This window comes from Mus musculus, chromosome 4 (assembly GCF_000001635.26).
Source record: "Mus musculus strain C57BL/6J chromosome 4, GRCm38.p6 C57BL/6J".
NCBI lineage: Eukaryota > Metazoa > Chordata > Mammalia > Rodentia > Muridae > Mus > Mus musculus.
The window spans coordinates 136,817,156-136,842,999 of NC_000070.6; the positions used below are offsets into that span (position 1 = coordinate 136,817,156).

At 52.0% G+C, this 25,844-nt stretch overlaps 1 protein-coding gene and 1 long non-coding RNA gene across 10 annotated transcripts in view; one reads left to right on the plus strand and one right to left on the minus strand.

The window, feature by feature from the left end:
* Positions 1 to 19,171, minus strand: part of Ephb2 (Eph receptor B2) — a 188,791-nt gene extending 169,620 nt beyond the window's left edge. For 3 of the 7 annotated variants that reach the window (XM_030253191.1, XM_006538533.4, XM_006538531.4), the window contains exon 1: positions 18,615 to 18,855. In XM_030253191.1, coding sequence (XP_030109051.1) covers positions 18,615 to 18,675 — 61 coding nt within the window. In that variant the 5' untranslated portion in view covers positions 18,676 to 18,855. Of the gene's footprint in view, positions 1 to 18,614; positions 18,858 to 19,040 lie in introns of those variants that run through there. The other 4 variants (NM_010142.4, NM_001290753.2, XM_030253190.1 and 1 more) reach the window with 3 other exon arrangements.
* On the plus strand, positions 18,780 to 24,919 carry Gm31536. Of its 3 annotated transcripts, XR_881502.3 has the most exons (5): positions 18,780 to 20,731; positions 22,475 to 22,633; positions 22,792 to 22,901; positions 23,774 to 23,907; positions 24,471 to 24,919. It is a non-coding gene; the product is annotated as a predicted gene, 31536 (long non-coding RNA). The 3 variants fall into 3 exon arrangements; XR_390839.4 differs by having other exon boundaries at positions 18,781 to 22,633; positions 24,296 to 24,919; XR_390838.4 differs by having other exon boundaries at positions 18,781 to 22,633.
* Positions 24,920 to 25,844: the final 925 nt, after the last annotated feature.

Genomic DNA, 25,844 nt, shown 5'->3' on the forward strand with positions numbered 1-25,844 from the left:
ATGGTAGGACGGAGAAAATGCTGATTAAAGACATGGGTTAACTTAAAATTAGGATTTTGACAAATGCTGCTTATGAAACTGAGTGGGGGAGGAAGACAGCGGAGCACGGATGAGCAACAGCCAGACAATGAGAGAAGCAGTATTCCAGATGCAAGGATCAGCCAGTGCAAAGGTCCTGTGGTGGGGAAAACCTAGAGAGTAAGAGATCAAAAGGCCAGAGTGGCTACAACTGCCATGTGCGAAGCAGCCAGAAAACACTTGGCCTCTGGGTCCCGGGAATGGATGGCCCCGTCTCCAATGCAACAGGGAGCCATGGGATGTTTGAGGGAAACGACATGCTTGGATTCTGAGTCCAATCCTGAACCACACTCCACTAACAGGTCTGTGTGACTCTGGGTGGCTGTGCTTCAGGTTACAGGTATGAGTCTCCCAGTTGGACGTTTTGAGGCCAAGGGCCACCCCTCTCCCCCTCTAGTCTCCCCCTCCAGGAGACACCAGGTAACAATGCCCACTACCTTCAAAACTGGAGCTCCCCACACTGTCTGTGCACGTCCTGTGGCTGCAGGCTACTCTGCCAGCCAAGGTCTACCCAACAGCCTAGCTGTCACAGAGAATTTAAAGGGGGCCCAGGATTCCAGGCACCTTGGTGCAGCTCCCCCTGTGATCCTGACCGGGAGGCATTACCCCGAGTGAGCACATTATCACGATGTGTAATTTCTGGAATAAACACAGCTGTGTTTGTTTCTCCGCGTGCGCAGCAGACAGAATGGCAGATTGATGGGCCGCGTGCAGCTGGAGCCTCGCACCTTGGGACGGCCACGCACTGCAGGGGAACCGAGAGGGTGCTACTCTGTCCAGGGCCTCCACACACCGGCATCCAGGTGATCCCCTCAAGGGGCCAACTCAAGGCCTCTGGGGAAGACAGTGGGAGGATGACAGCAGAGGCAGAAACTGGGATGTCAGTCCCCTGGGGATGGGTGGGTCCCAATAGTAGAGAGAGTCAGACGTGAACAGGTTCCCTAGTGTGAGAGTCTACAGGGATGAACCTCAACTGACCCAGACTAGCCTAAAGCTTTTCATGGGGATAACATGGTAAGAGCTGGGACACCCTCTGTCGCAGCCACTTTGAGCCAGGCCCCACAGCAGTCCCCCAAGGATGCCCAATGCATCATCCACTCAGGTCTTCAGTAGCCTGTCCAATCACATGGGCTTCCTGGCCCGGGTGCTGTGATCATGAGTGAGGTTCAGGCGGCCTCATTACGGCTGTTTCCTCATTAGCAATGTGACTAGAGCAGTATTCTCAACCTGTGGGTCACGACCCATTTCCACAGGGGTCACGTCGCGGAAGACCATCTGCATGTCAGATGTTTACATAACAGCAGTAAAACTACATCTATGAAGTATGCAATGAAATGATTTTATGGTTGGCGTGGCGGGGGTCACCATGCCACGAGGAACTGTGTTAAGGGGTCACAGGATTAGAATATTTAAGAACCACTGGACTGGTGGACTAAGCATGATCCCACAAGTGACACCTTGGTGCAGGGACAAGAGGCCTGGAGTTGACAAATGACAGACACTCCCTTCTCCCTCAGTATATACTAAATGGACAACCGCTACATCCCAGGCAAGTGCTGAAGTGCTGGTACTGTGTGTGTGTGTGGTGAAGCAAAGTCTCACATATCCCAGGCTGGTCTCAAACTTGCCTGGCTCCAGCCTGTACTTACAGAGTTCTGGCATTACAGATGTGTGCTCGCTAGTTTATCTGGTGCTGGAGATGGAACAGCATCACTGGGAAAAAGAGATGGAGATGGGGTAGAGCAGTTGGGACTACGGCAGAGAACAGGTCACTTGGGGCAGCGGCCTGCCTAGTTTTTCTTTCTTTCTTTCTTTCTTTCTTTCTTTCTTTCTTTCTTTCTTTCTTTCTTTCTTTCTTTCTTTCTTTCTTTCTTTCTCTCTCTCTCTCTCTCTTTCTCTCCCTTCCTTCCTTCCTTCCTTTCTTTCTTTTTTTCTTTCTCTCTCTCTCTCTCCCTTCCTTCCTTTCTTTTCTTCTCTTCTCTTCTCTTCTCTTCTCTTCTCTTCTCTTTTCTTCCTTCCTTCCTTCCTTCCTTCCTTCCTTTCTTTCTTTCTTTCTTTCTTTCTTTCTTTCTTTCTTTCTTTCTTTCTTTCTTTCTTTCTTTCTTTCTTTCTTTCTTTCTTTCTCTCTCTCTCTCCCTTCCTTCCTTTCTTTTCTTTTCTTCTCTTCTCTTCTCTTCTCTTTTCTTCCTTCCTTTCTTTCTTTCTTTCTTTCTTTCTTTCTTTCTTTCTTTCTTTCTTTCTTTCTTTCTTTCTTTCTTTCTTTCTTTCTTTCTTTCTTTCTTTCTTTCTTTCGTGCATGGTAACAAGCCCTCTACCAACCAAGCTAGCCTCCAGCCTGAAGTTTATACTCAGGAAGGAGTAAATTGAGTCTTACTTTTGTTGTGATTACTGGACCCATTTCACAGCAAGCTGAATCAAGGTTCAGAGAGATTAAGTGCTTATAACGACCCCCCACACACACTGCCCGCCCTTTCTCCTTCCATCTCGCCTCACACCAAAAAGACTAGAGGCAGATGAAAAAAAATCCATCTAAGATCCTACCAGGAGAAAAGGGGAGCCACCAATTTTAGAGTGTTGTCACCCCAAATAGGTCCCAGCACGCCACAAGTTTTGCATGACCTCAGGCAGACAGCAGTTTGGGCCTCTGTTTCCCCACATTTGGACACTCTGAATTCTGGGATAAATTCAGGTTGTTCTGACTCTGTGGAAGACCTGGACTAAGCAAGGTGCCAGGAACCTTTCTCTGGCTGGCAGGAAATGCCACTGGTGTGAGGAGCTGGGGGGCTCAGGGGTGGGGGTGGGGTGGAGAACTAGAGGTCTGGGCAGGAGAGTGAGGAGCCGGAATGCTGCCCCAGCCGATTTGCTCTCTGCCCTGGTCCTGCCTGTTCTGCCTCTCTCTCTCTCCCGCTGATAGACACAGTGGCTGGCAGGCGCACAGGGTCTTGTTTAATGGGGCTGTGCCTGGGCTCTCCACCCTGAGCCACATCACCTGCTCCCTGCTCCGGATGTCTTTTGTCACCCTTCTCTTGCTTCGAAGATCAACTACAGCCTGTCACTCAAGGCCACTTACCTTGCTCACACCTCTGCCGGGCTCGCCTTCTCTGTTCCATTTCACACCCCCTTCCAACTACAGTGGCATCCATCCACAAAGCAGCCTCCTTCCAGTTTCTGGGCCTTTGTTTAGGCCGTTCCCTCCACTAAGAATGTCTTTCATTCCGCTTGAATGCTTTCTCCCACAGCACAGGCTGGAAGACACTCCTCTGTAGCACACTCCATTACACACACACACACACACACACACACACACACACACACACACACACACACGATTTTTGGTTTCTTTTTTTGTTTGTTTAAGACATTTACATATACATAATAAGATATCTTAAGGACAGGCCTCAAGTCCAGACACGAAGATGACTTTTATTTCATATATACCTTCTATACACAGCCTGATGCTGGGTGTGCTCCTACACACCTGTAATCTCTGCACACAGGTAGTGGAGGCAAGAGGATCAAGAGTTCAAGACCAGCTTCAGCTATGCAGAAAATGTGAGGCTAGCCTGCACTAGGTGAGAATCTGGGGCTGGGGAGCTGGCCCAGTGGATAAAGTGTAGGTCGTTCGAGCAGGAAAACCCAAGTTCGGATCCCCAGCACCCTCAGAAAATAAAGCCAGGAGTTGGTGGTGCATGCCTGTAACCCCAACACTGGATGTGGAGACAGAAGAACCTCAGGGCATACTGCCCAGTCAACCGACCAGCTCTAGGTTCAGCCAGAGGCTCCACTTCAAAAAAGAAGGTAGAGAGAGAGGAAGACACCCAGCACTGACTCCTGTCTTCCGCGTGTGCACTGGAAGACACATGCACCTGCATACAGATGTGATGTGAGCATACATACACACAACATCACACCAAAACAAACAAACAAACAAACAAAAAAAAGAGACAAAATGAAATAAAACCCCAAACATCATCAAACAACAACAACCCAGAACGAGCCCAAAGGTCATTTTACGTGATGTTGTTAGTGTGCTGACATTTCCATTTTGATGTGTTAGTGGGAGTGTGTATGCAGGTGGATTCACAGGCATGTGTGCATCTGTAGGTCAGAGGTTGATAGCTTGGCATCTTTGATTACTTTTCACCTTATATATGGAGGAAGGGACTCTCATTTGAACTCCTGGTTCACTGCTTCGGCTAGTCTCGCTAGCTAGCTTGATCCTGCCATCCTGTCTCCAGCTCCCAAGTGCGAGGATCACGCTTTAGACTCATTTACATGAATTCTGGGCTCTGAAACTCTGGTCCTCAGGCCTCAAGGATGTACCCACTGAGCCATCTCCCCAGCCCCACTGGCCTCAGCGCGCCTGAGTTTTGACTATGACATATCACATGTCATCAGATTGGGAATTTCCTGCTTTGAGGGCTCATACTGATCGAATCCTTTTGGGTTTCAGGTTTTTCACATCAGAGAAGCTCGACCTGTTTAAGACAGTTACCTTGGGTGTTCGAACACTTCTGAACTTGCATCTGTTTTAATCTGCCCTAGGAGTTAAGGGGCTGTTATCAGGGTCAATGAGGATAGCGCCAGCTCATCCAGAGGCTGCTCTGATATTACTAATGAAGAAGGAGAAGAAAAGAGAAGAGAAGGAAAAGAGGTGATGGAGAGGGAGGAAGAGGAAGCAGGTTTTGACCATCTCCGCTGGGATGTAGCTCTGATAGCCAATGCCATTTTGTTTAATTTCTCACAAGGTCCCCTGGCATCTCAGAGGCCTTTAATGGAGAGCGATGGACAGACAAACAGATGATTGGATGGATGGAGAGGAGAAAAGGATGAAGGAAGGAAGGATGCATAGACAGATGAGCAGAAAGAGTCTGGAGGAAACTGAACGACGGACTAACCCGAAGCCCCAGCGGCCAGCAGCATAGGCTTCTGAGACCAGATGCTCAGTCTGTCCCCAGCTGCTGCGCCTCTCCCTGGCTGTGAGCTCCCAAATTGAAGCCAACATCAGTCTGAGCATAGGTTGGAGAAAGTGGAAGCTTGGGACGGCTGATCCCGGGGGAGTCTCGGCTCTTCCCCCACCTGTCACCGGCTCTAAAAGCAGCAGCCCCTGACAGCAGGAAGACATCTCTAAAAGCATGAGCCAAGTCGGCGGGGAAATAGGATTTACTCCACAGATAATCACTTGGGGGCAACTTCTCCGGAACTCCTCAGTGTAGAAACTTTGGCAAACCCAATCGATGGCTCAGAGGATTTTTCTAAACCTGGGGTGTCTGCTATTTGCCAACCTGGTCGGGAGCCAGAAACAAAAGAATGGGAAAATATAATAGTCCAGATACCAAAGGGAATTTCAGGGAGGAAGGGCTCCCAGGTTCTTATTCATTCTTTGGTTCATTTATCCACCTGTCTATCCAAAACATGCAAATGCTTGCCTCTTTCTATCTGTCCGTCCATTCATCCATCCATCCATCCATCCATCCATCCATCCATCCATCCATCCCATCTATCTACCCACCCAGCCAGCCAGCCACACAGCTATCCATTCATCCATTATCAATTCTATCCACCTATGCATTCATCTGTACATCACACCTATTTATCCATCTACCTATCCACTCATCCACCCATCTGTCTCTCCCATCTGTTCGGCCATCCACCTACCCATTGGTCTATCCATCCACCACTCACATACCCACCCACGAGTCTACTCATCTACCGATCCATTTAACCATCAGCCTGTCCGTCATTTGCCCAACCATCAGATCCATGTAGCTGCCCATTCATTCATCCTCTGTCCGTCCAGCCACTCATCCGTCCAACCATCAGCCAGCTGTCAACTGCTCAGCCCACTGCTCCTCTATACACCATTCAACCGTCACAGCTGGGCATCTCCCACTATGGCTGGGAGGAAGTGGGCATGCTGGCCCCTTATATGGCTGATACAATCTGAGAAATATAATAGAGTTACATGCAAGGTACCACGGTGGACACAAAGGCTACTACCACAGGCAGAGGGCAATCCGCTCCAGACAGAAGGAGATACACAAGCTTAATAGGTGGCTGGAAGATGCCAGAGCAAGAAGGGGGTGGGGTGCAGGCAGGATGCAATAGGAAACAACACTATAGGTGCCACAAGTTTAGTGTGGGGATAAAATGGGTAAAAAGCCTTGGTAAGAGTAGCTCGGTGGCAGAGCACTTGCCTAGCAAGTATAAGGCCCTGTTTCCAACCCAGAATAGAAATACGTGCGCGCGCACACGCACGCACGCGCGCACACACACACACACACACACACACATGCATGCATGCACCTCTATCTAAAGAATATAACACAAAAGTCCTCCTGGTAGTTGATGTGAGCCACAGCTATATGGATGCTTCTAAAATATTTAAAAGTGGGGCTTGAGAGATGGCTCAGTGGTTAAGAGCACTGGCTGCTGCCCTTCCAGAGGACCCAGGTTCAAATCCCAGCACCGACAAAGCAGCTCACAACTATCTGTAATCCAGCTCTAAGTGACTTGACACTCTTACATGGGCAAATATGCAGGCAAAACACCAATGCACATTAAATAACAAAGAAATCATTCTGAAATATTTAAAAGTGAGGATGTCCGTCCTTCCATCTATCTTGCAGCTTATGAGTCTGGGTCCAGCTCCACCATCCCTGGCCCAAGTCCAAGAGTGAGTAATAACCTTCTTTAAACCTAATTTCTTTTTTTGTTTTTTTTTTTTTTTGAGACAGGGTTTCTCTGTGTAGCCCTGGCTGACTTGGAACATGCTCTGTAGACCAGGCTGGCCTCAAACTCAGAAATCTGCCTGCCTCTGCCTCCCAAGTGCTGGGATTAAAGATGTGTGCCACCACTGCCCAGCCCAAACCTAATTTTTTTAAAGTACTTTTTATTATTACATGTACTTTATGCATGTGTGTGTGTGCATACTTGTGTGTGTGCACACGCATTCCACTGCTCATGAGTGAAGGGCAAAGGGTGATTTGTGAGAATGGACTCCCTCTCTCCACCATGTGGGCACAGAGACCAAACTCCCATTGTCAGGCTTAGCAGCAGGTGTTCTGAACCACTCAGCCCAACTCAATGACCCTCTCCAGGCTGATCTCAAACATACAGCAATTCCCCTGCCCCAGATGCCTCAGAGTTTGCAGGTATGAGAGCTATCATGCCCAATTTCACTGCTCAATCTATAGGATGTAACAGTGCCTATAAGCTATAACAACGCTGGCCTTAACAGCTTCCTTTCTGTACCTATATCCTCAGTAGAGCCAAACTACTTCTGTTATTACTGTTACTGTTCAAAACCAAGCAGAGAAACTGAGACGACGCAAGGTTTGGAAAAATGGAGACTTTTCTCTTCTACTTCCCTGGTAGCACCTGGAGCAGGGGCTCTCACACCCATTTATGGGGAAAAAAAAACCCTAATACTAAAGAGGTTCAACCAGGTAGGGATTTAACTCAGTGCAGAGTGTCTGCCGAACATGCACGAAGCCTTGGGTTTGATGTCCCATACTGCACAAACTAAGTGTGCTGGTGCTCACCCAAAATCCCAGCACTTAGGAGGTGGAGGCAGGAGGATCAGAAACTCAAAGTCATCTTGGCAGCCCAGTGAGTTCCAGGCTGGTTCATCTTCAGTGACAGAGCGGACAAGTAGAAAAGCCAGGAAGGAATTCCTCCTTTTTCTCAAAGAGCAGGCTCTTGCCTGGACCTCCTGGATCCCCTAGACCCAGGCCAGGGGTCTTGCCTCATCTGGCTCCTGAAGGGACTAGTCCGAGGGTGTCCCAAGTGCTGGGGGTGCTCCTCAGCTGCTCAGAAGTCTTCCCTTTCCACTGTTTGCCCGTAGCCACGGGAGCTGCCATCTGAGGCTGTGAGTCGTGACAGCTGATGCTGACGGGCACAAGCAAGAGGATGTCACAGCCAGGGCCCTGACTCGAGCAGACTCCCCGGGCCCCCAGCTTTTTGTGGGTTCCAAAAGGGCCCTTTGGGCTCTGGCAGAGCTGTTCCCAGGCCCTGCCTCCCAGGAGAGGCGGAGAAGGCCCATTCAGGAGGGTCGAGTCCCACTGTGCTCTAAGCCGCTTTCGGCCCCACTTACACGTTTCAGATGCTTTTTGTCCTTCCGGCTTCCCATGGACTCGGGCCAAGTGACAAGTTGGTGCTGTGGACATATGTCGTCGCCATAATGGGAATGTTGACCTCACGCTCTCCCTGCTGGGGACAGGCAGCTTGCACCCCGCCCTTGTGCTTGGCAGCTTCTGCTCTCTGGCACACACACACACACACACACACACACACACACACACACACACACACACACACACACAGGACTCCTATATGCAGACCCAATACCCAGTGCGTTCATGGGCCTGCCACTGCGTCTTGGCACTTACTGTGCCCAGCACTGGCCTCACACTTCAGGTGTGCCTAAGCTTTTGGACTCTCTGAGGAGTCACCTCCTCCAGGTGCGGGGAAGACAGCTCGGTCTGCCCAGTGCTTGCCGTGCAAGCATAAAGACCACGAACCGTGAACATGGTTAGGTAGGACAGTTTCCCCATAAACACACAAACTTAGCGAATCATAAGCTTCTGCCCTGAGCCCCAACTCCCATAGGGAAAGAAATGGGTCATGGGTGAATGGCACCTGCCATCTTTAGCCAGGGCCTGTGCTCTCTCCTGGGTATCACCGTCCTTCCGACTTGATCACAAGTCAGGCCAGTTGCTGGGTCTGGGGTCTCTAACCAGGACCCTTGTGATTTATTATCTGTGTGACTTCAAACTTGATCTCCCATTTAGGCAGCAGATAGGAGCCGTATTTCTTGCCTGTCATAAATTTAACACGTAAAATCCCACTAATGTGTTGCCTGGCCCACTCTCCAATGGGCCTCTGCAGATGACGCCAGCGAGGTTCCTCTACCCACACACGTCACCTGTGCTACAAAAGTAGATTTTTCCAACAACCACGGAATCATACCCAAACCTTTCCCATCCCTCCCTCACCTCTCTCAGCAGGTGGCAGCCCCTGGCCACAACAAGAATGGCAGCCACAGCCACACCTCAGATGCTTTTTAAGTTGACTGAAGAATACGGCTGCTTTTTTTTTTTTTTGACACAGATATCACAGATAGCTGAAATTATGACTCCTGGGGAAACTGAGGCCCAAGCACCTATCCCAGGACCTAACCTCAAATTCCATGTGACCAGCCCAAGACCTCTTTCTTTGACCTCAGACCTCACAACAGGTCTTGAATAAGTTTGTCCCTGGCTGCCCTCACTAGTATAGAGGTTCCCGATTTTACACCTGTCAGGAACTAACTTGGGCATGAGTCACAAGGTGACAGAGAGACCCTGCCTGCTCAGGGAAGATTCACTGGAAAGGTACAGAGAGAAAGTGCTGGGGTGGAGTGGAGAGAGTCACAGGCAGGGAACGGGCCTTCTGGCTTCCTGCTGCCTCCATCCATGGGCTACCCACAGCATGGAATAAAACTGTCTGTAGAGTGGTGGCCTAAACGCCCTTACCCCAGTGAACGAACACAAGGCCCGTTTGTTTCCTTGGCAGCCTAGATCAAAATCCAGAGCAAAGGGTAACCCAGAGCATATTTAGAGATGTACCAGAGATGGCGTGAGATGAGAGAAAGCCCAGAACCCTGAGCATCTCCTCCAATGTGTGCTTTGGTCGGGAAGCAATTACTCCAGTTAAACGGCAGGTCAAGTCTCTGACAAGAAAGGGGCGTCTCCTTAAGGCCTGAATAGAAAATGAGACCATGGGTCTCCTCCCTTCTTGGGAGCCTGATGAAGGAGTCTGGGATGAACCTGAGCTGGCTCTGGGACTGATGTTAACTGGTCCTACATTTCAAGAAGTCTTACACGGAGACTGAGAATGGTGGAGCCTGCTTGTGATCTCAGCAGGTGGGAGGCTGAGGCAGGAAGATTGTCACAAATAGGAAGTTAGCCTGGGCTACAGAATGTGACATGGTCTCAGAAAATCCAAGCTACTGAAGATGACTCAGTGGGTAACAGAGTTTCCCACACCAGCCTCATGACCTGAGTTAGATAGATCGATCCCCAGGTCCTTTGGTGGAAAGTGAGACCCCACTTCTCTGACCTCCACAATCATGCCATGACACATGCATGCCCACACTCACATACAATAATTAACATATATGTACATATGCGTACATAATCTTATCTATGTTTTTACTAAAACCACAAGTCTCTTCCCCCGGCCCCCTTTGGTTTTTCGAGACAGGGTTTCTCTGTGTAGCCCTGGCTATCCTGGAACTCACTCTGTAGACCAGGCTGGCCTCAAACTCAGAAATCCGCCTGCCTCTGCCTCCCAAGTGCTGAGATTAAAGGCGTGTGCCACTGCTGCCAGGCAAAACCACAAGTCTTACATGGGCATGTAGGTCAGTAGTAAGTAAAACACTTGCCTAACAGGCATGAAACCTTGGTATAGACTCAGCACGGCAGAGAAAGAAAGGAAGGAAAAGTCTGAGGCTCTGCCTTGTCCTCTGGAAGAGAGAAACACTGAGGAGTGGGGGGTCCAGCCCTCCAGCTGTCCGCAAGACCACGCTGGCATGTCCAGTCCCACTGGCTGAGGCCCCTTCTCCACAAGGGTCCTGGCAGACACTGTTGAAACACAATACCTCCCACAGCCACAAACCTGCTGGAGAAGAAGTCCTAAGTTGTCCTTCTCTGAGCTAGGAACTGGAGAGGTGTTTGTTACCCAGCAGCAGGCCACAGATGTCCTTCGGTGGTGTTCTCCGGGACCGGTGTCCAGTACCTGGCCACTGCAGCATCCTGACCCATGTCATAGAATAGGCAATCACGCCCCAGGAGACCTTTAGTTTCTGTTTTTAGGTCCGCACAGAGTCTGGGCCAGACTCAAGGGTCCACTCGATTCTGCAGAGTCGGGAGGGCAATACCAATATATGCTATAAGGTGGTGGCTAGTCACCCAGTACTCGGGGAATCTGAGGAGGTACCTGAGAATCAGCCATGTGACGACGTGAGCCTGGGTAGCCAGACTGACTTTCAGAGAAGCCAGAATCAGGAATTTTTCTATAGCACACTATCCTTCTAAACGTTGGCTAAACAGTCAATGGAAATGGAGACTTCTGGGATCTGTGGAGAGGATTCAGTTACAGCAAGCCACTGACCTTGGACAGGTACATTTTTTTCCCCTCATGCCTCGGTTTCCCCATCTCTGAAGTGGACTCATTAGCTCCTGCCCCCTTGGAGGGTGACCATGGCGCACACAGAACTCATGATCCTCCAGTTTTCTCAGAAGCCCTCTCATGACAACTTCATAGTCTCCGATCTCGGCAGAGGCACTCCCCCTTCGCCCCCACAATACACAGCGTTAACACCCGATTTGTCTAACTTACAACAACATTATTCCGACCATTATGACAGAGATTGCATTTTTATGGCAGGTTTGTGAGTTCCAGAACACTCTCCTCTATATTATCTCAGGATGCTGACAGAGTTGGAGGCTGGACAGCTGCCTCAGAGACCCTAGCCAGAGCCAAGCCTGCCTGAGAGCGCAAAACCCTGCTCCAGAAGCAATTGGAGAGGACAAGTTCCCCCTGACCCAGTGCCACTCACACCCAGTTGGCCCCGACCTTGCCATTCCCTGGGTGTCCCCAGGACTGTCAGTTTCTGGGTTTTCTTTCCCCCATCTGTCAAATGGATGTGGCCACATGGCCACTGTGAACCTGTAGGACATACAGACAGGCTCAGCAAGGTCTGCAGACAATCACAGCCATCGGCACCTTTCGTGGCAGGAAATGGAAACCAGGCAGGCACTGGGCCAAAAGCGGGGTGTGACCATGGAGAATGGGAGTTCTGAGGGGTGTCAAATGGGGCAAGGGCTTTGAGGAAATTGGGAGTTGGTGAGGGGGAAGGTTAAACTAGGGCAAAGCCTTTGAGGAAACCCCTCAAAGACAGGCTGAGGGGCCTCTTACCCTCAGCAAGGATGAGTAAAACCCAGCTTTAGAACACTCAGGCCTTACCTGTCTTGGCTGTTCCCCTGCAGGGAAGGGCAGGGCAGGGGAGAGCTGAGACTGAGGACCTAGTGAAACAACACCCACGTTCTGCTGCTCTGAGCCCAGCTGCTGACTGGGATCCAGCGGCTGCAGCTTTGTAATGTTTATTCACACCAGAGGCTCACTCAGCTCACCAGCTTCTCCAGGGAGGGTATCAGTTCCCACAGCCATCTCAAGAGTATGGAATTAAAACTCAGAGAGAATAAGCAACCGCCCGTAAGGACACACAGGAGGGGAGAGTGTGACTCTATATGTCATTCTGTGCACACGTACATGCGTGTTTGAACCTACATAGGCTGCTTAAGAGGACAGGAGGGAAGGGACCTGGGGCTATGCAGAAGGACAGGGGGAGAGGGTACTCACATCTCATTTATGCCACCAAATGAAGCTGGGCATGGCTGAGTGTCAGGTTACTCTGCTGCTAGGGACCTGCACTCTGGCTCTCCCAGCACCTCCCAGCAGACCCTGTCTGCCCCTTACAAAGGAGGAAACTGAGGCTGAGTTTCCTGCTGGCTTAAGACCACAAAGTAGGAAAGGTTACCCTCTTCGAAGGGTGTACCTACTCCCAGGGCATAGAGTGGGTGGGTGGGAGGAAGGGAGGAGCAGGTGGCTCCGGGATGCTCACCTAATGAGGCCCAGGCTTCAGTGGCCTCAGCAAGCCCCAGGTGACACAGGAGTTCCCCTCCCCCACCTTCCGGAAGGCAGCTGCTTTAAAAAAGCCCTAAAACCCTTTCAAGGCCTTATCAGCCTTGCCTCCCTGATGCCAATCAGGAAGCTTCCAGGTGCTGCACCAAGGGCCACCCCACCCCTTGGAGCTGAACAAACATTCCTCCCTCCCACTCTCCGGCCCGCCCGGCCAGCCTCCTAGCCTCCTCCTATTCGGCAGCCACCAGGAGGTGCGGGGAGGTAGGCACGGGCCCCTGATGCATATCACTTCCCAGACGCCTGGTGGTCCTTCTCCTCTCCCAGGAGTCCCCGGCTGTATCTCAGGTCACTGGGGACAAGTGTTACTACCAGAAGGGTGTTTAAAATACAGATTCCCCCACCTTGCTCCCCACTCACAAAACTGACAGAGGCCAGGACACAAAGATCAGCAACTCGAACCTCATCTACACCCTTTAACCTGAACAGTAGCCCAGCTCCTCCCCCTCCCCCCACCCCCACCCCTTCTAGGCCTAAGCCTTCAGTCACTCGTCAGCTCCACCCTCCTGGCTCCTCCCACCCTTCCTGAGAGGGTCTTTCTCTGTACAAGGAGCTTCTTCCACCAAAGCTCACAGATGAACTCTGGGCGGGCAGAGTTGACGGGAGCTTGGGCTGAGGATCCTTAAAGATGCCCAGAGGAGACTGGGAATGTGACTCGGTTCCTGGTGAGCATGCTTGCCTATCATGCAAAGGGCCCTGGATTCAATCCTTAGCACCCCATAAAACTGGCGTGATGGCGCACAACTGTAATCCCAGCAACTGGGAGATAGAGGCGGGAGGACCAAGAGTTCAAGGTCTTTCTTGGCTACGGAGCCAGTTTGAGACTAGCATGAGTGCCCAGAGAACATGTCCAGGACACTTCAACCAAGGGGTCAGAGACAGCAAGGACAACCTCCAGGAGGCACTGGAGGAGGACAGGAGGAGGCACTGCTGAAAGACTCCAGAGGTAGGGAGAATCCTGAGAGCTGTGGTACCTCCCAAGCCAGGGTTTTATGATGGGCTCAGAGTGACCAGAGTGCAGAGCTATAGGTAGTCTGAGACCCAGAGGGCATCCCCCACTGTCCTAGATAGAGACTTCTGAATCCATTCATATGTAGAGCCCTGTCCCAGGGCTAGGGGAGCAAGGCACCTGTGGAATGAAGCCAGGACAGAGGACTGAGCCAGACCATCACTACTAAGTAGGCAGGCACATCCCAGCCCAATCATCACAGACTACACCTACAGGCAAGCCAAGGAAAGGAACCATGGACCCAAACCAGCCTCCCCTCTATGCTGAGTGTTTGCCAAGCAAACCATAGGAGATGAAGTCCAGAGAGTGGGAGCATCTTGCTCCACACCACACAGCTTGCTGTGCTCCCATTTGAACCCAGATCCGTGCCTCCGGAAGACTCTTTGCACTTGTATTTCTACGAAGTCAGCAGGCCCTGTTCTCTCCCACAGCCAGGCTCTATTCCCCACGCACCGCCTGCCCCTGGAGATGGATGGACAGATGGATGGGTGAGTGAACGAGTGAGTGGTGGATGGATGTAGGGAGGGCAATGATGAAGGTAGATAGACAGAGGATAGAGAGATGGACAGATAGACGCATGGAGGGGTGGATGAGAGAAGGGGCCATCTGATAAGAACTCTCAGATGCTGGGGTTTAAAGTGAGGTTTTGCTTTCCTTGACTAAGGCATACACAAAAGCTACCTCCTCTGAAGTGAGAAAGAGCAAAAACAATCGCACCCAGGAAACAACTGCAAATTTACCCCATATTCACCAAGGCTCGGAGCAGGTCAAGCTCCCAGCCCTTATCAGAAAGGGTCCATATGGCCTTTTGGCTAAACTGTTCTGTCCCACATACTCAAAACACTTCCTTCCAGCCCCGTTTGAGCCATCCCCAGATTTTCCCTCTCCAGGAAGGCTCCCTTGGTTTCCCCAGTTCTTTCCCTCCCATGCTTGTCCCAGGCCCACTCACTGAGCACTCTATCCATCGACTGTGCGGTAGCTGACCACGCACTTGCCCTTGAGTATCATAGCAAGCAGCTCTGCACACTGGGATGCTACGGCCAAGGCAGCAGCTTGAGTCACTGCCTCCTGAGGTTCATGGTCCAGAGGGCCAGGCACCATGAAACAAGGAAACCAATATGGTTGTTACAAAGTCAAAAGAAGCTGGTAAGATACAAAGTATCCAAAGGCTTCTTGGAAAGTATAGTGTTTGAGCAGTTTTATGTTCCATAACTCTGGACGTTCAAAAGGTCCAGGGAGTCTGCGCCTTCAGGGAACTCAGAGTCCAGACCAGCCTTCCTCTGCAGGACCAAGTCTGGATATTCTCAGCATCCCCCATCACTGAAGTCATCCATCTTCCCAAACACAAATCTGGCTAGGTCCCTCAATAAACAAGTCAAGAACCTTCAATGCCTCCCTCTCCACTTCCCTCAACATCTTAACCTTCCACCCCAGCCTTTCTGCATCTGCCTGGTCTTCCTTCTAAGTCTTGGCTCCCACTAGTGTCCTCGGGGCACACTCCCTTAGGTCACACCCAAGGAAATGCCAGATCATCGGGCTCCCGGGCCTTTCCATATGCTGCTAGCTTGCCTGGCAACATTTTTCCTCTTCCTCACAGTCCCAAAGTCAACTGCCTCAACTCTGAAGAGACCAATCTGTGAAAAAAAAACCCACCAAAAACCACCAGGTGGCTAAGAAAGTTCATTGCCGGGAGAGTGGGGAGTGAAAAAATGAACCGGCAGCACAGAGCCATAAAAGAGGAAACAACCCTTTTCCAGCCCAAACTGCACCCCCAGGTGGCCCTCAACTTCCTCCTGGCAGTGCTAGGGGACACACTTCACACATTCGCTCTTGCCAACGATTTTCTCTGTCAGCCTGTCCCCTGTCTCCTTGCAGGCCCCAGGGTCCAGCACCAGCCAGCCAAAAAGGAAGCACCATCAATATTTGGAAAGCAAACGAAGGGCTGTGAAGGGGAGAGACCTCTGCCTTTACATTCCATCTAGTAGTGAGTCGGCCACCATCCTCTGTCAGATGTGTCCCTGGGCCCAGCTCCAGATGTTCAACACTTTGCTTTTCCTGGAGGGGGTCTTGTGGTTTGGGCGAGACATTATGCTCACCATTCTTGCCGGGGGTGGGGGGAACCACTCCCCGGCGTGCGCACGCACACACATACGTGCACATACACACGTGCACCTCATCTCCTCGCAAGCATTCCACAGGCTAGAGCTGGAAATCCTTAGGCTGTAATGCTCAGGGCAGCCCCGTGATGGGCTAGGAGACAGAGCAAGCCAGAAGAGAAAGAAAGGCAGGCAGTGGTGGTCTTACGGCTCTGGATGCTGGAGGCCAGGGCTGTCCTCCCTGGCCTCTGGCCTCCATACTGTCCCACAGACGGGGCTGCATCTTGGAGCATCCAATGTGCCCCAGATATGCTATAGGCAGTACCACCTACTCTTCCTTTCCAGGACAAAGGCATACCCAATTCTTACAGTTGGATTATTTCTCCATCCACTATTCAGTAGGATGTTTACGATCACACAGGTGAGACAGTCACTGTGATCACCTTAAGTGACAGAGGAGAAAAAAAAGAGGCTTGGAGGAAGGATTTAGGGATGGCTGGTATAAAGATGGAATCCACAGAGAATAGCCAGAGGCCCTACCTAGGGAAACTGAGGCTCCTACAGAGAAGGCAGCTACCCCAGCGTCCCGAGAGAATTACAAGCAGTCCCCTGGGGTCCACCTCATACCTTCTCTCAGTCCAATATGAGCTAATCATGATGAATTAAATTCTCCAGAGTTCTCCTACTCCTGCCCCCAAACGGGCAACCATCCCGTCTTGTGACATCAGCTGCCAACCAGCTCTGTGTCCAGGGCCAGGGCCCAGCCAGGCCACAGCCCCCCCAGATTCTAACCACCCACTTGCCAGAGCTGGACAGACGTGGCCCTTCCATCTACCCCACGGTAATTAAAAACACACTCGGGCCTTCTCAAACGCACAAGAGAGGCCAATTTTCTTCCCCTCCAGCCCCACTGACTGCAACCTAAATAGCAATATTTATGCCAAGCTCCCCATAATACTGTAAACATCCCAACGTATAGCGGGCCAGCACATGAGTCATTTCCCCAAAGCCGGAGTAATACGCGGTACACCAACCAGCTCCCAGGGAGCTCCCCGCCAGCAGCCGGGCTCCACGGCTGCCCTCCACACCCAGGGCCCGTGGCACCCTCAGTGCCCTGGCCACCCCACTCTGGGAAACCGCAGGCAGCCGCCAAATCCTGCAGGAGCCGGAGGACAGCTGCCTTGGTGCCAAACACTATGGCTGCCATCCAAGGACCCCCCCCCTTCTCCTCCCCACTGCGGTCACTAAAATGCTCATTACTGGGAAAGAAACTAAGTTATAGCACGGGGTCCCCCACCATGCCTGGAGTGGCTGTGCCTGGAGCCCTCAAGGCTTCTTCACACCTCACCCCAAAGTGACCCAAGAATAGGGCACTCTGTGTCTCACCCCTCAAGCCCTCGGTGGCACACTCCTAGAACGGGTCACCTTCTTTAGGGGTAAGAAAACCCAGCCAGTTGTTTGAAAGACCTCAGACTCAGGGCCTATTTTTATCACCCAATGGCTAGGGCTGAGACAGGATTTTTCTGAACCCGCGGTTTCCCTATTTGCTAAAAACCAGTAAAAATTCGACCCATCTGGCTTCCCGGAAGACTTCTGAAGGATTCAACACAGATTGTCGGCCGGCAAGCACTTTGCAAAGAAGGCTTCAAGTACCTTGTCAACCGTGCAGCACGCTGTAAACCACGGAGAGCAAAGTACTTCATAAACTGAAGCGACTGGCAAACTGTAGAGCACAGTACACGTGAGAACCATTATTAGGATTCACGCCTGGTCCTTCCAGCCCGGCCATTCCTGGTGGACACACCCAGACCCCCACTAACAACTTTTCCTCCAAAGCCAGCGAGCTGCGACCACCTGGCAGCCACTCCCGCCCCCGGGGGGTCGGGTGGTACCACAGCGCGAGGCCTCGGGGAGAGGCCCAGAGACCCAGGCCAAGGCCAACAACACATGGCAAAGCATCTGGTCCGGTCTCTGACGGCAGCTGGAGAGTTCTCGGGGCTCCAGACTCCACGCTGAGCTCTGTCGCCCACGGGGCGGTGGCCCGCGGAGGTACCCGGAGAACCCGGCGCGCAAGAGTGATGCCCATCGCCCCATCCCCCGCTCAGTCCTGCTGGGGAGGGGACCCCATTGTACGCCGCGAGCGACCGGGCGGGCACGGACGCGAGGGTGGGGGACACGCGCGCTTCGCTCCACTCCACGGGTGCCCCTGCTCTTCGGGTGGCCCAGGCTGCATCCAAGGGGGCGCGGCCAGGGATCCCCAATCCTTGGCGCGGCCGCGGTGCCTCCCTCGGAACGCTCCCTGCCAAACTTTGCAGCACCCACTGCGCGCCGGGCCCGCGCCCCTGAGCTCGGTGCCGAGGCATTGCCGGGCTCTGCGGGGATGCGGGGACCTCGGTGGCGGGCGCGCAGTGGTAAGACCCCCCAGCCCTGGGCGGCGCTCACCCGGCTGGCTACAAAGCCTCGGCAAGATGGTCCCTTCGCCTCCTCCTGGCACAGTCAATCAGCGCCCGCCGCTCGCCCGGGCGCCCGCGGGGCCCCGCGTCTTTCCCAGCGGTGGCCGCCGGCCACACCTCCCCGCGGCCACCTGCGCCCGGCACCGGCCCCCGGGCAAACTTTGCGACCGCGGGGCCGAGTGAGGGGGCGACCCGGGGCCGAGGCGGCCGCTCCCCGCCCCCATCCCCGCTCACCTTCCACGGCGGCTAGCAGCGGCAGCAGCAGCAGCGCGGCCCCCAGCCTGCGCACGGCCATTGCTGCGCTGCCCGGAGCCTCCGGCCGCGGCGCCGCGGGGACCCCCGGGCTGGAGCGCGCGCCCCGGGCTCGGGGGGCCGGCGGGGAGCGGCGGGGCGCGGCGCACACACACACGAGCCGCCGCCGCCGCGCAGCCAGCAGAATGAGCCATCCAGCCCGGGCAGAACGGGGACCCGGGCTCCGCCAGCGCTGGGCACGGCCCACCTGAGCCGCGGGCGTGGGGGGAGCCGGGGTTGGACTGCCAATCCTGTGCCTCTGCCCGGTGCACCCACGGGTTGCACCACGCCCGAGTCATGATCTTCTAAATCTTTTGAGTCCCTTCGGATGGGGCAGCAACCGTGTTGGAGCATCGTGACCCCACTCACCCGGGTGTCCGGGACCCCGGAATCCCCCCCGCGCAGCAGTGGTCTCTCCCGGCGCTGTGGCTCCTCCAGATAAAGCAGCGATTTCAGCCCAAATGTTTCTCAATTTTTATTGAATGCTGCAAAGCCGAGATCGTCTGGCGCGGCTGACAGGAGCAGAGAGAGGGGACCCGGGGCGGGGGGGCGGAGAACGAGGAAGGGGCTGCCCAAAGCCGGGGGACTGGCCCTACCTGTCAGGACTGGGAGTGCCACCCCCTTGCCTGAGCCCTGCCACCCGCGTCCCTGCGGCTTCGAAAGGGACTGAACTGCAATGAATGAGGGGGGGAAAGAGGGGGGAGCTGGGAACAAAACAGGCGGCTTTCCCAGGCTCTAGGGTTGGGCTGGGGCCTCTGCCTGGGAGAGTGGGCCTTGGCGCTCGCCCGCGGGCCCGGGGTTCTCTCTGGCAGGAGTGGCGGGCCCTGGCAGGCAGACCCCGGGCCTTCCCTCCTTGCCTTGTTGTCTTGCGCGAGCCCACCGGCCCCTCCCCGCGGACCTTCCCAGCCGCACATTGTATTTCTCCTCTGTTGATCTGGTTCCCGGTGCAGTTTGCGAGCAGGGGTGTGGAGGAGGCCCGGGGGTGGGGGGTGCCTAGCGACAGCCCCTACTCCACCCCTCGGTGGAATGGACCTGTCTGGGCTGCTCGGTTTTGTGCATAGCTGTCCCTTCGGGGAGGACACAACCCCTTGTTCCATTTCTGCGGGCCCAGCCTGCTCTGACAGCCTTCATCACCATCATCATTAGCGGGCTTGCTGAGACCGGTGGTGGGAGGACTGGAGGGATCCTGCGGGAACCACCCAGGCAGGGCCCCTAGCCTTTGGGACCCGCGCTCCTGAAAACACACTTAGCCAACAGCACTGGCCATGATCATTGCAGTGGGTGGAAGAATGCTTTAGAGAGACAAGCTGTTAAAAGTCCAGTGCAGACCTCTCCAGTCCCTTTGTCCCACAAACTAACAAAACGTCCCAGAGATGTCTTCCCTTCAAGGCCCATCAGACAGACTGTCCTGAGACACCAACTGAGGTTTGGAAATTTGGGGCACCCTTTGAAGCATTGAGAGTCCATCAGAAATGAACCTCAGCCTGGGAGGCCACCTGGAAATGGTGGGCCTCGAAGGTTGCAAAGGAGGCAGAACAGAAGTGAGCCGGGGAGAATAGAAGACAACAGGGAAGATCACCCTCTCTGCCAACACCTTCCACTCCGTGTTGCCTGCAGACTCCTGCCTGGGGTAGAAGTTAATTGGGTGCCCTGGCTTTTTTTTTTTTTTCTCTGTTTCTCCTCATCAGACAAACCAAGGGGCTTAGGATTTGGTGGACTCTGAGCCTTTTCTCCTCCATCCCTGGTGTATACAGGTGGCCCCTCCCCATTTCCAGAAACATTTATGGGCCATCTATTACATCCTGGGTGGATTCAGCTCTGCTTTCTTTCTATCCCCTGGGGACCCTTGTCACCATCCACCCACCCCTAGCAATTGCTTCCTTCTTGATTTAAAATCCTTTTTGATTCAAAATACAAATACTAGATTTTAGCATCCTTTGAGAACCCGGGTACCAGGGATGAGGCTCGGGGCTGTTCACGTTTCCAGATTTTCCTCTCCTCCATTGTCACAACTCTGGTGGCAGGTGCAGGCCATCTCAGGTGATGAGACTGAGGACCAGGTAAGTCATCTGCTCAAGGCCAAATAGCGCATCGGAGCTAGGATTCAAGCAGTGTCTGACACCCACACTCATCCCTTGGGCCTTGCATAGGTCCATAGAACACGTTTATTCAGTTAGCCAACTTCCCACAGTCACTGAAAACCTTATCATTAATTGATAGCAGTCTGGACTTTTACCTGGCCAAACGCAAAAAAAAAAAAAAAAAAAAATCACTGTAGCAATAAACAAAGCCCCGTATCTTCCCCATCCCGTTCTCCCTCCGTGTTGTATGATTCCCCATTTGAGATCCTATAGAAAGGCTGAGTCTTGTCAGCCATCCAAGGCCTTCCTCTCTGCTCTCTTGGCAACTGCCTTCGACTCCGCCTTTGTCCCAGCCAAACCCTATCCAGCTTTCTCTGCTCTGTGACCAGGATTCCACCTCATCAACCCCTTACTAAGTGCCTTCACTAACTTTGGCCTCTTCGGGACTGACACCCATTTGCTTAGGATTTTCCGGAAAGATGATCACGGGTTCCCTTGCTGGGGCCTGGGGATAGTTTGATTATCTTCAGTTTGCATATTGCCTCTCAAACCCCCAGCATATTAGATGTTTCCTAATGGGGAACCTGCCCCTCCAGGTGTAGCAGAGGCTGGAGAGTGAGCTTTGGATCCAGACCCGGTCCCTCACTGCACAGGAAGAGACGGCTGGAAGCTTCATTTGTCTAATGACAACAGCTCCCCGCATTTGCAATCACGCTTTAACAGTTTACAAAGCAGTGTTCACACCCATCCAGTCGGCTCATGATAATTCAACGAGCGGAGCCTCCCACCCCCAGCACCAGCCTCTAGAAGGGGAAAGCGGGATCCAGAGAGGGAAAGGTACTTGCCCAAGTACTCACAGCACTGTTAGCTGTGCATCGCTGCAGTCATAGAGAGAAATCTGATGACCTCACTTGTCTGTGTCTCTTTCTGTCTCACTTGATTGACAAACATGAGTTGGGCATTGCCTACGTGCCAGGCACTGGGGAGGCAGGAATGCAGCTGAGGACCTGTTAGACAAGACCCCGCAGGAGTCCCAAAGGGGGACAAAATAATCAACAATGATCCAGGCCAGGAAGACAATAAAGCTGGGTGACAGAGCGCTGAGTGACCCTGGGGGTGGGGAGGGTGGGGTCAGAGAAGCCTGTCTGAGGAGGGAGTATGACAGCTGAAAGCCAGGCCAAACAAATGTGGGGACGGGACCTGCTGGGTGTTTCCTACTTGTCGATACCTTGTCTCCCACTGTCTTACCTGCCCAGTCACTGGACTGATGGGAGCCCTTGGTCACGTGTGGATCAGAGCACACCTCCAACCACTGCCGAGCTGGAGGATCTGAGCAGATACTTGGCTATACCTCTGTCCCTGCCCTCTCTTCGCTGGGTGACCTCAGGAAAGACCTTCAGTTCTCTGAACCTAAGCAGGAGTGTTTCTAATTCTACCCATACAGAGCTCATAGGTCAGCACTGCCCAAAAGAAATCTAATACCGGCTCATATGTAATTTTAAAACTCTAGTAGCCATATTAAAAAAAAAATCAAATGAAGGACTAGGGGACCTGTAGCTTAGAGGTACACCTTGCTTACTCAGCATGCATGTGGTCTTGAATTCTTCTTCTTCTTCTTTTTTTAAATAAGGAGTTCCTAGGTTTTTGGTTTTAAATTTAATTTAATTTATTTAATGTGCATTTGTGTTTTTGCCTTTGTGTGTGTCTATGTGAGGATGTCAGAATCCCTGAAATTGGGGTTACAGACAGGTATGAGCTGCCATATCCGGTGTTGGGAATTGAACCTTCCTCTGGAAGAGCAGCCAATGCTCTTAACTGCTGAGCCATCTCTCCAGCTGCAGCCCTGGGCTCTAATACCACCTCCAAGAAAAATACAAGGAGGTAGGAAGAGCTAACTTTAATTATTTAGGCCAACAAGTAAAAAAAAAAATTACTGTGTCAATGTGTAATTAACAAACCATTTCACATTTATTTTTTTTTCTTACCTTGTTACGATTTGAGACAGTGCTTTGTATAACCCAGTGCTTTGTATCACCCAGGCTTTGAATAACCCGGTTCTCCTGCCCCAGCTTCCCCAATACTGAGATTACAAGAGGGAGGACGACACCAGCTACAATCTGAGAGGGAGGACCACACAGGCTGCAATCTGGTATCTCGCTTTTTAGCACGTCTCTGTTTACATCTGCCCTACGTTGAATGCTGGATAGCCCCATGTGACAAGGAGCACAAAGGTAGATCTGGGAGCTGTGATGCATCTCAGTTGCTAGAGTGCTTGCCTAGCATGCGCAAAGTGCCAGGTTCCGCTCCCAGAGTCTCAAAAAACTGGAAAAGGTGGTGCACACCTTTAATTCCAGCACTCAGGAGCCGGAGGCAGGAGAATCAAAAAGTCAGAGGCATCCTCAGCTACGCAGTGTGAGGCTAGCTGATGCCACGCTAAACACTAACAGCGTTCCCTGTCCTGCAGGGTGAAAAAGTGAAAATAGACATTTGTCCAAACTCTCCCAGGGCAGAGGAGGGATTCGCAGCCTTTCCCCTGGAGAAAGGAGGAGGCTTCCCAGAGGAGGAGCTGGGAAAGCTCATCTTGACAGCCAGTATCTGACCCATCCCCCTCTTTATTTCTATCTGAGACGAGGTCTCCACAATGCAGCCATGGCTGGCCTGGAACTCGTTAGGTAGACCAGGCTGACCTCAAACTTATACTGCTTTTTGTTTCAAACTGCAGAGTGTGCCCACATGGATGGCTGCCCTCCCTATTTTGAGAAAACTTTTTTTTAACCTTCTGATAAAATCATGTGCTCTTATTGTGAAAAATAAAGATGACAATGAACACTTCATATATATATATATATATGTGTGTGTGTGTGTGTGTGTGTGTGTGTATATATATATATGTATATATATGTATGTATATGTGTGTGTGTGTGTGTGCGTGCAAGATTTACCCAATGTCCCCTACCCTGAGAAGTACTGCTTATGTTTGGTGACCCATTTCATTCTTGGCTTTCCCCCCGCCCCTTCTAGGCACATTTTTGGTATAACTACAGCCTTGTATGCACAGTGCTGACTCCTGACTTTCTTCTCCTAGCACACAGTGTATGTGTGTTCTGGTTGTTACATCATGACTAAGGGCGACAGACTCCTCCAGGGACCAGAAGGTAGGAAATGTCAGCAACTCTTGTTGACTCCGTGCTCCCCTGAAGGCGTCTGAGAGCATCGCTCCATTGTGGACGATCCTCTGAGCACAGAGCAAGAGTGGACAAAGCAACCGGGAGGGAGGCTTCCCTTGAAAGCCACTTTGAGTCTGAAGCCAGCCCTGAGTCTTTGTCACTGGGAGGTAGAGGTGACTGGGCTGGGCTGAGGTTCTGGGCAGCTGATTCCTCTACTGCCATCTGGTGGCCTCTGGCATTAGTGCATTCTCTAGGAGCCTGGTCTAGGCAGAGATCTAAACAGAGGAAGGAGGTACTGGGGTCTCATCTAATCCAGACCTCTAGATGGGTTTTTCTAAATTCCTACACCTCTGATCAAGCAACTTTCCTGCTATAGGCTTTCCTGGATCCTCATTTGTCTTCTTCAGTAAATACAACCCCCTATCCTGACATTCAAGGCTCCCCAGAGGCTGGACGACTTCATTCCCCAGCATCATCTCCGCTGTTCAACCCAGGCCCTGTTTCCTGTGGTATTCTCCCTGTGCTCAGCTCTTGGCTCTTGTCATCCACAGATCCTCTCTGCCACACTCTCCATGCCATTCTCAAAGTCCTGTCACATGACGCCCACTCCAACAGACCTGCCACAGATACCTTCACCAGCAAGCTGATGGCACACGCCTTGATTTCCTTCACCCCACCCCCAATTGTCTCACAGCACAGAGAGTGGGGGAGGGTTGAACCTAGAGAATGATATGTTGGGGCCATGTGTGACTTTGAGCAGGAAAAGTCCTTAACTTCCTTAATTCTCAGTCTCTTTATTATTTTGTTTGTTGATTTTGTGTGTGTGTGTGTCTTTTTGTGCACAGCCTTGTCATGTGATTTATGATCCTCCTGCCTCAACCTCCTCAATGTTGGGAATGTAGGCATGAACTTTATGTCTGGCTATTGCTTTATCTACAAAATGGGTCTGAACCTTACAGATTCATTAACAGAGCATAATAAAGCTGAACGTGAGGGCTTAGGCTTGTAGTCTTAATATGTAGTGTCTCAAAAAAATAATAATGATAAAGAGTGCAAACTGGGTATGGCGGCATATGTCCATACTCCCAGCACTTGGGAGGATCATAAATCAAGAGTGTTATTGCAAAACAAAACAATGTAGAATGAGACACCAATTTGAACACGTGCCTTACAGTGTGTCTGAGTCATACCGGATTTCCTGCCTGCTAGCCCACACCTCCTGTGTCCCCTGACTTTTGACAGACCCACATTCTGTTCACCTCTAGGTCCCAGGGTCCAGAAAAGGGCTGGAACCTGGGTATTGAGTTATTGATTGACACCTTTCCTATTGACCAACCAACAAACAAACAAACAAAGAAGCAACCACTTGGTACTAAAAACAGGCAGCGAGATGCTTTGAAGTATCTGCAAACCACCAGAGACAAAGGTTCAGTTCTCTAGAATTGGGAAGACCTGAGTTGTTTATCTGGAGAAAAGGGTCAAGGCAGGGTTGGGTGGGGCTAGCCTGCTCTCCTGTTATCAACTTGATCTTCACAACCATTGTGTGAGCCTTGGAGACCTCCCTACTTGGCTGCAGAGAAAATTGAGGCCCAGAGAAGAGGTGGCTCAGCTAAAGTCATTCCAAAGACTCAGGAAATCTAAGCTGTATGCTAGAATTCCCCGTCCCATCCCAGCTACCTTCTGTAGCTTGTGGCCACAATAAGTTTGAAAGTGAATCTGAGTTCAAATCCCAGCCTTGTTTTCTGCCTCCTGTTTTCTGTGACTTTTATGGCATGGGACTTCCGGAGCCTCTGTTTCCTTGTAGCAGGGGCCCTGTTGGAAGATGAAAGCGGCTGAGTAGTGACACCTTTGTAACCGGCAGCATGCCATGCCCAGGTGAAAGGTTGATGCAGTTGCTTGCCCTGCCCGATACCGGTTGCTTTGAT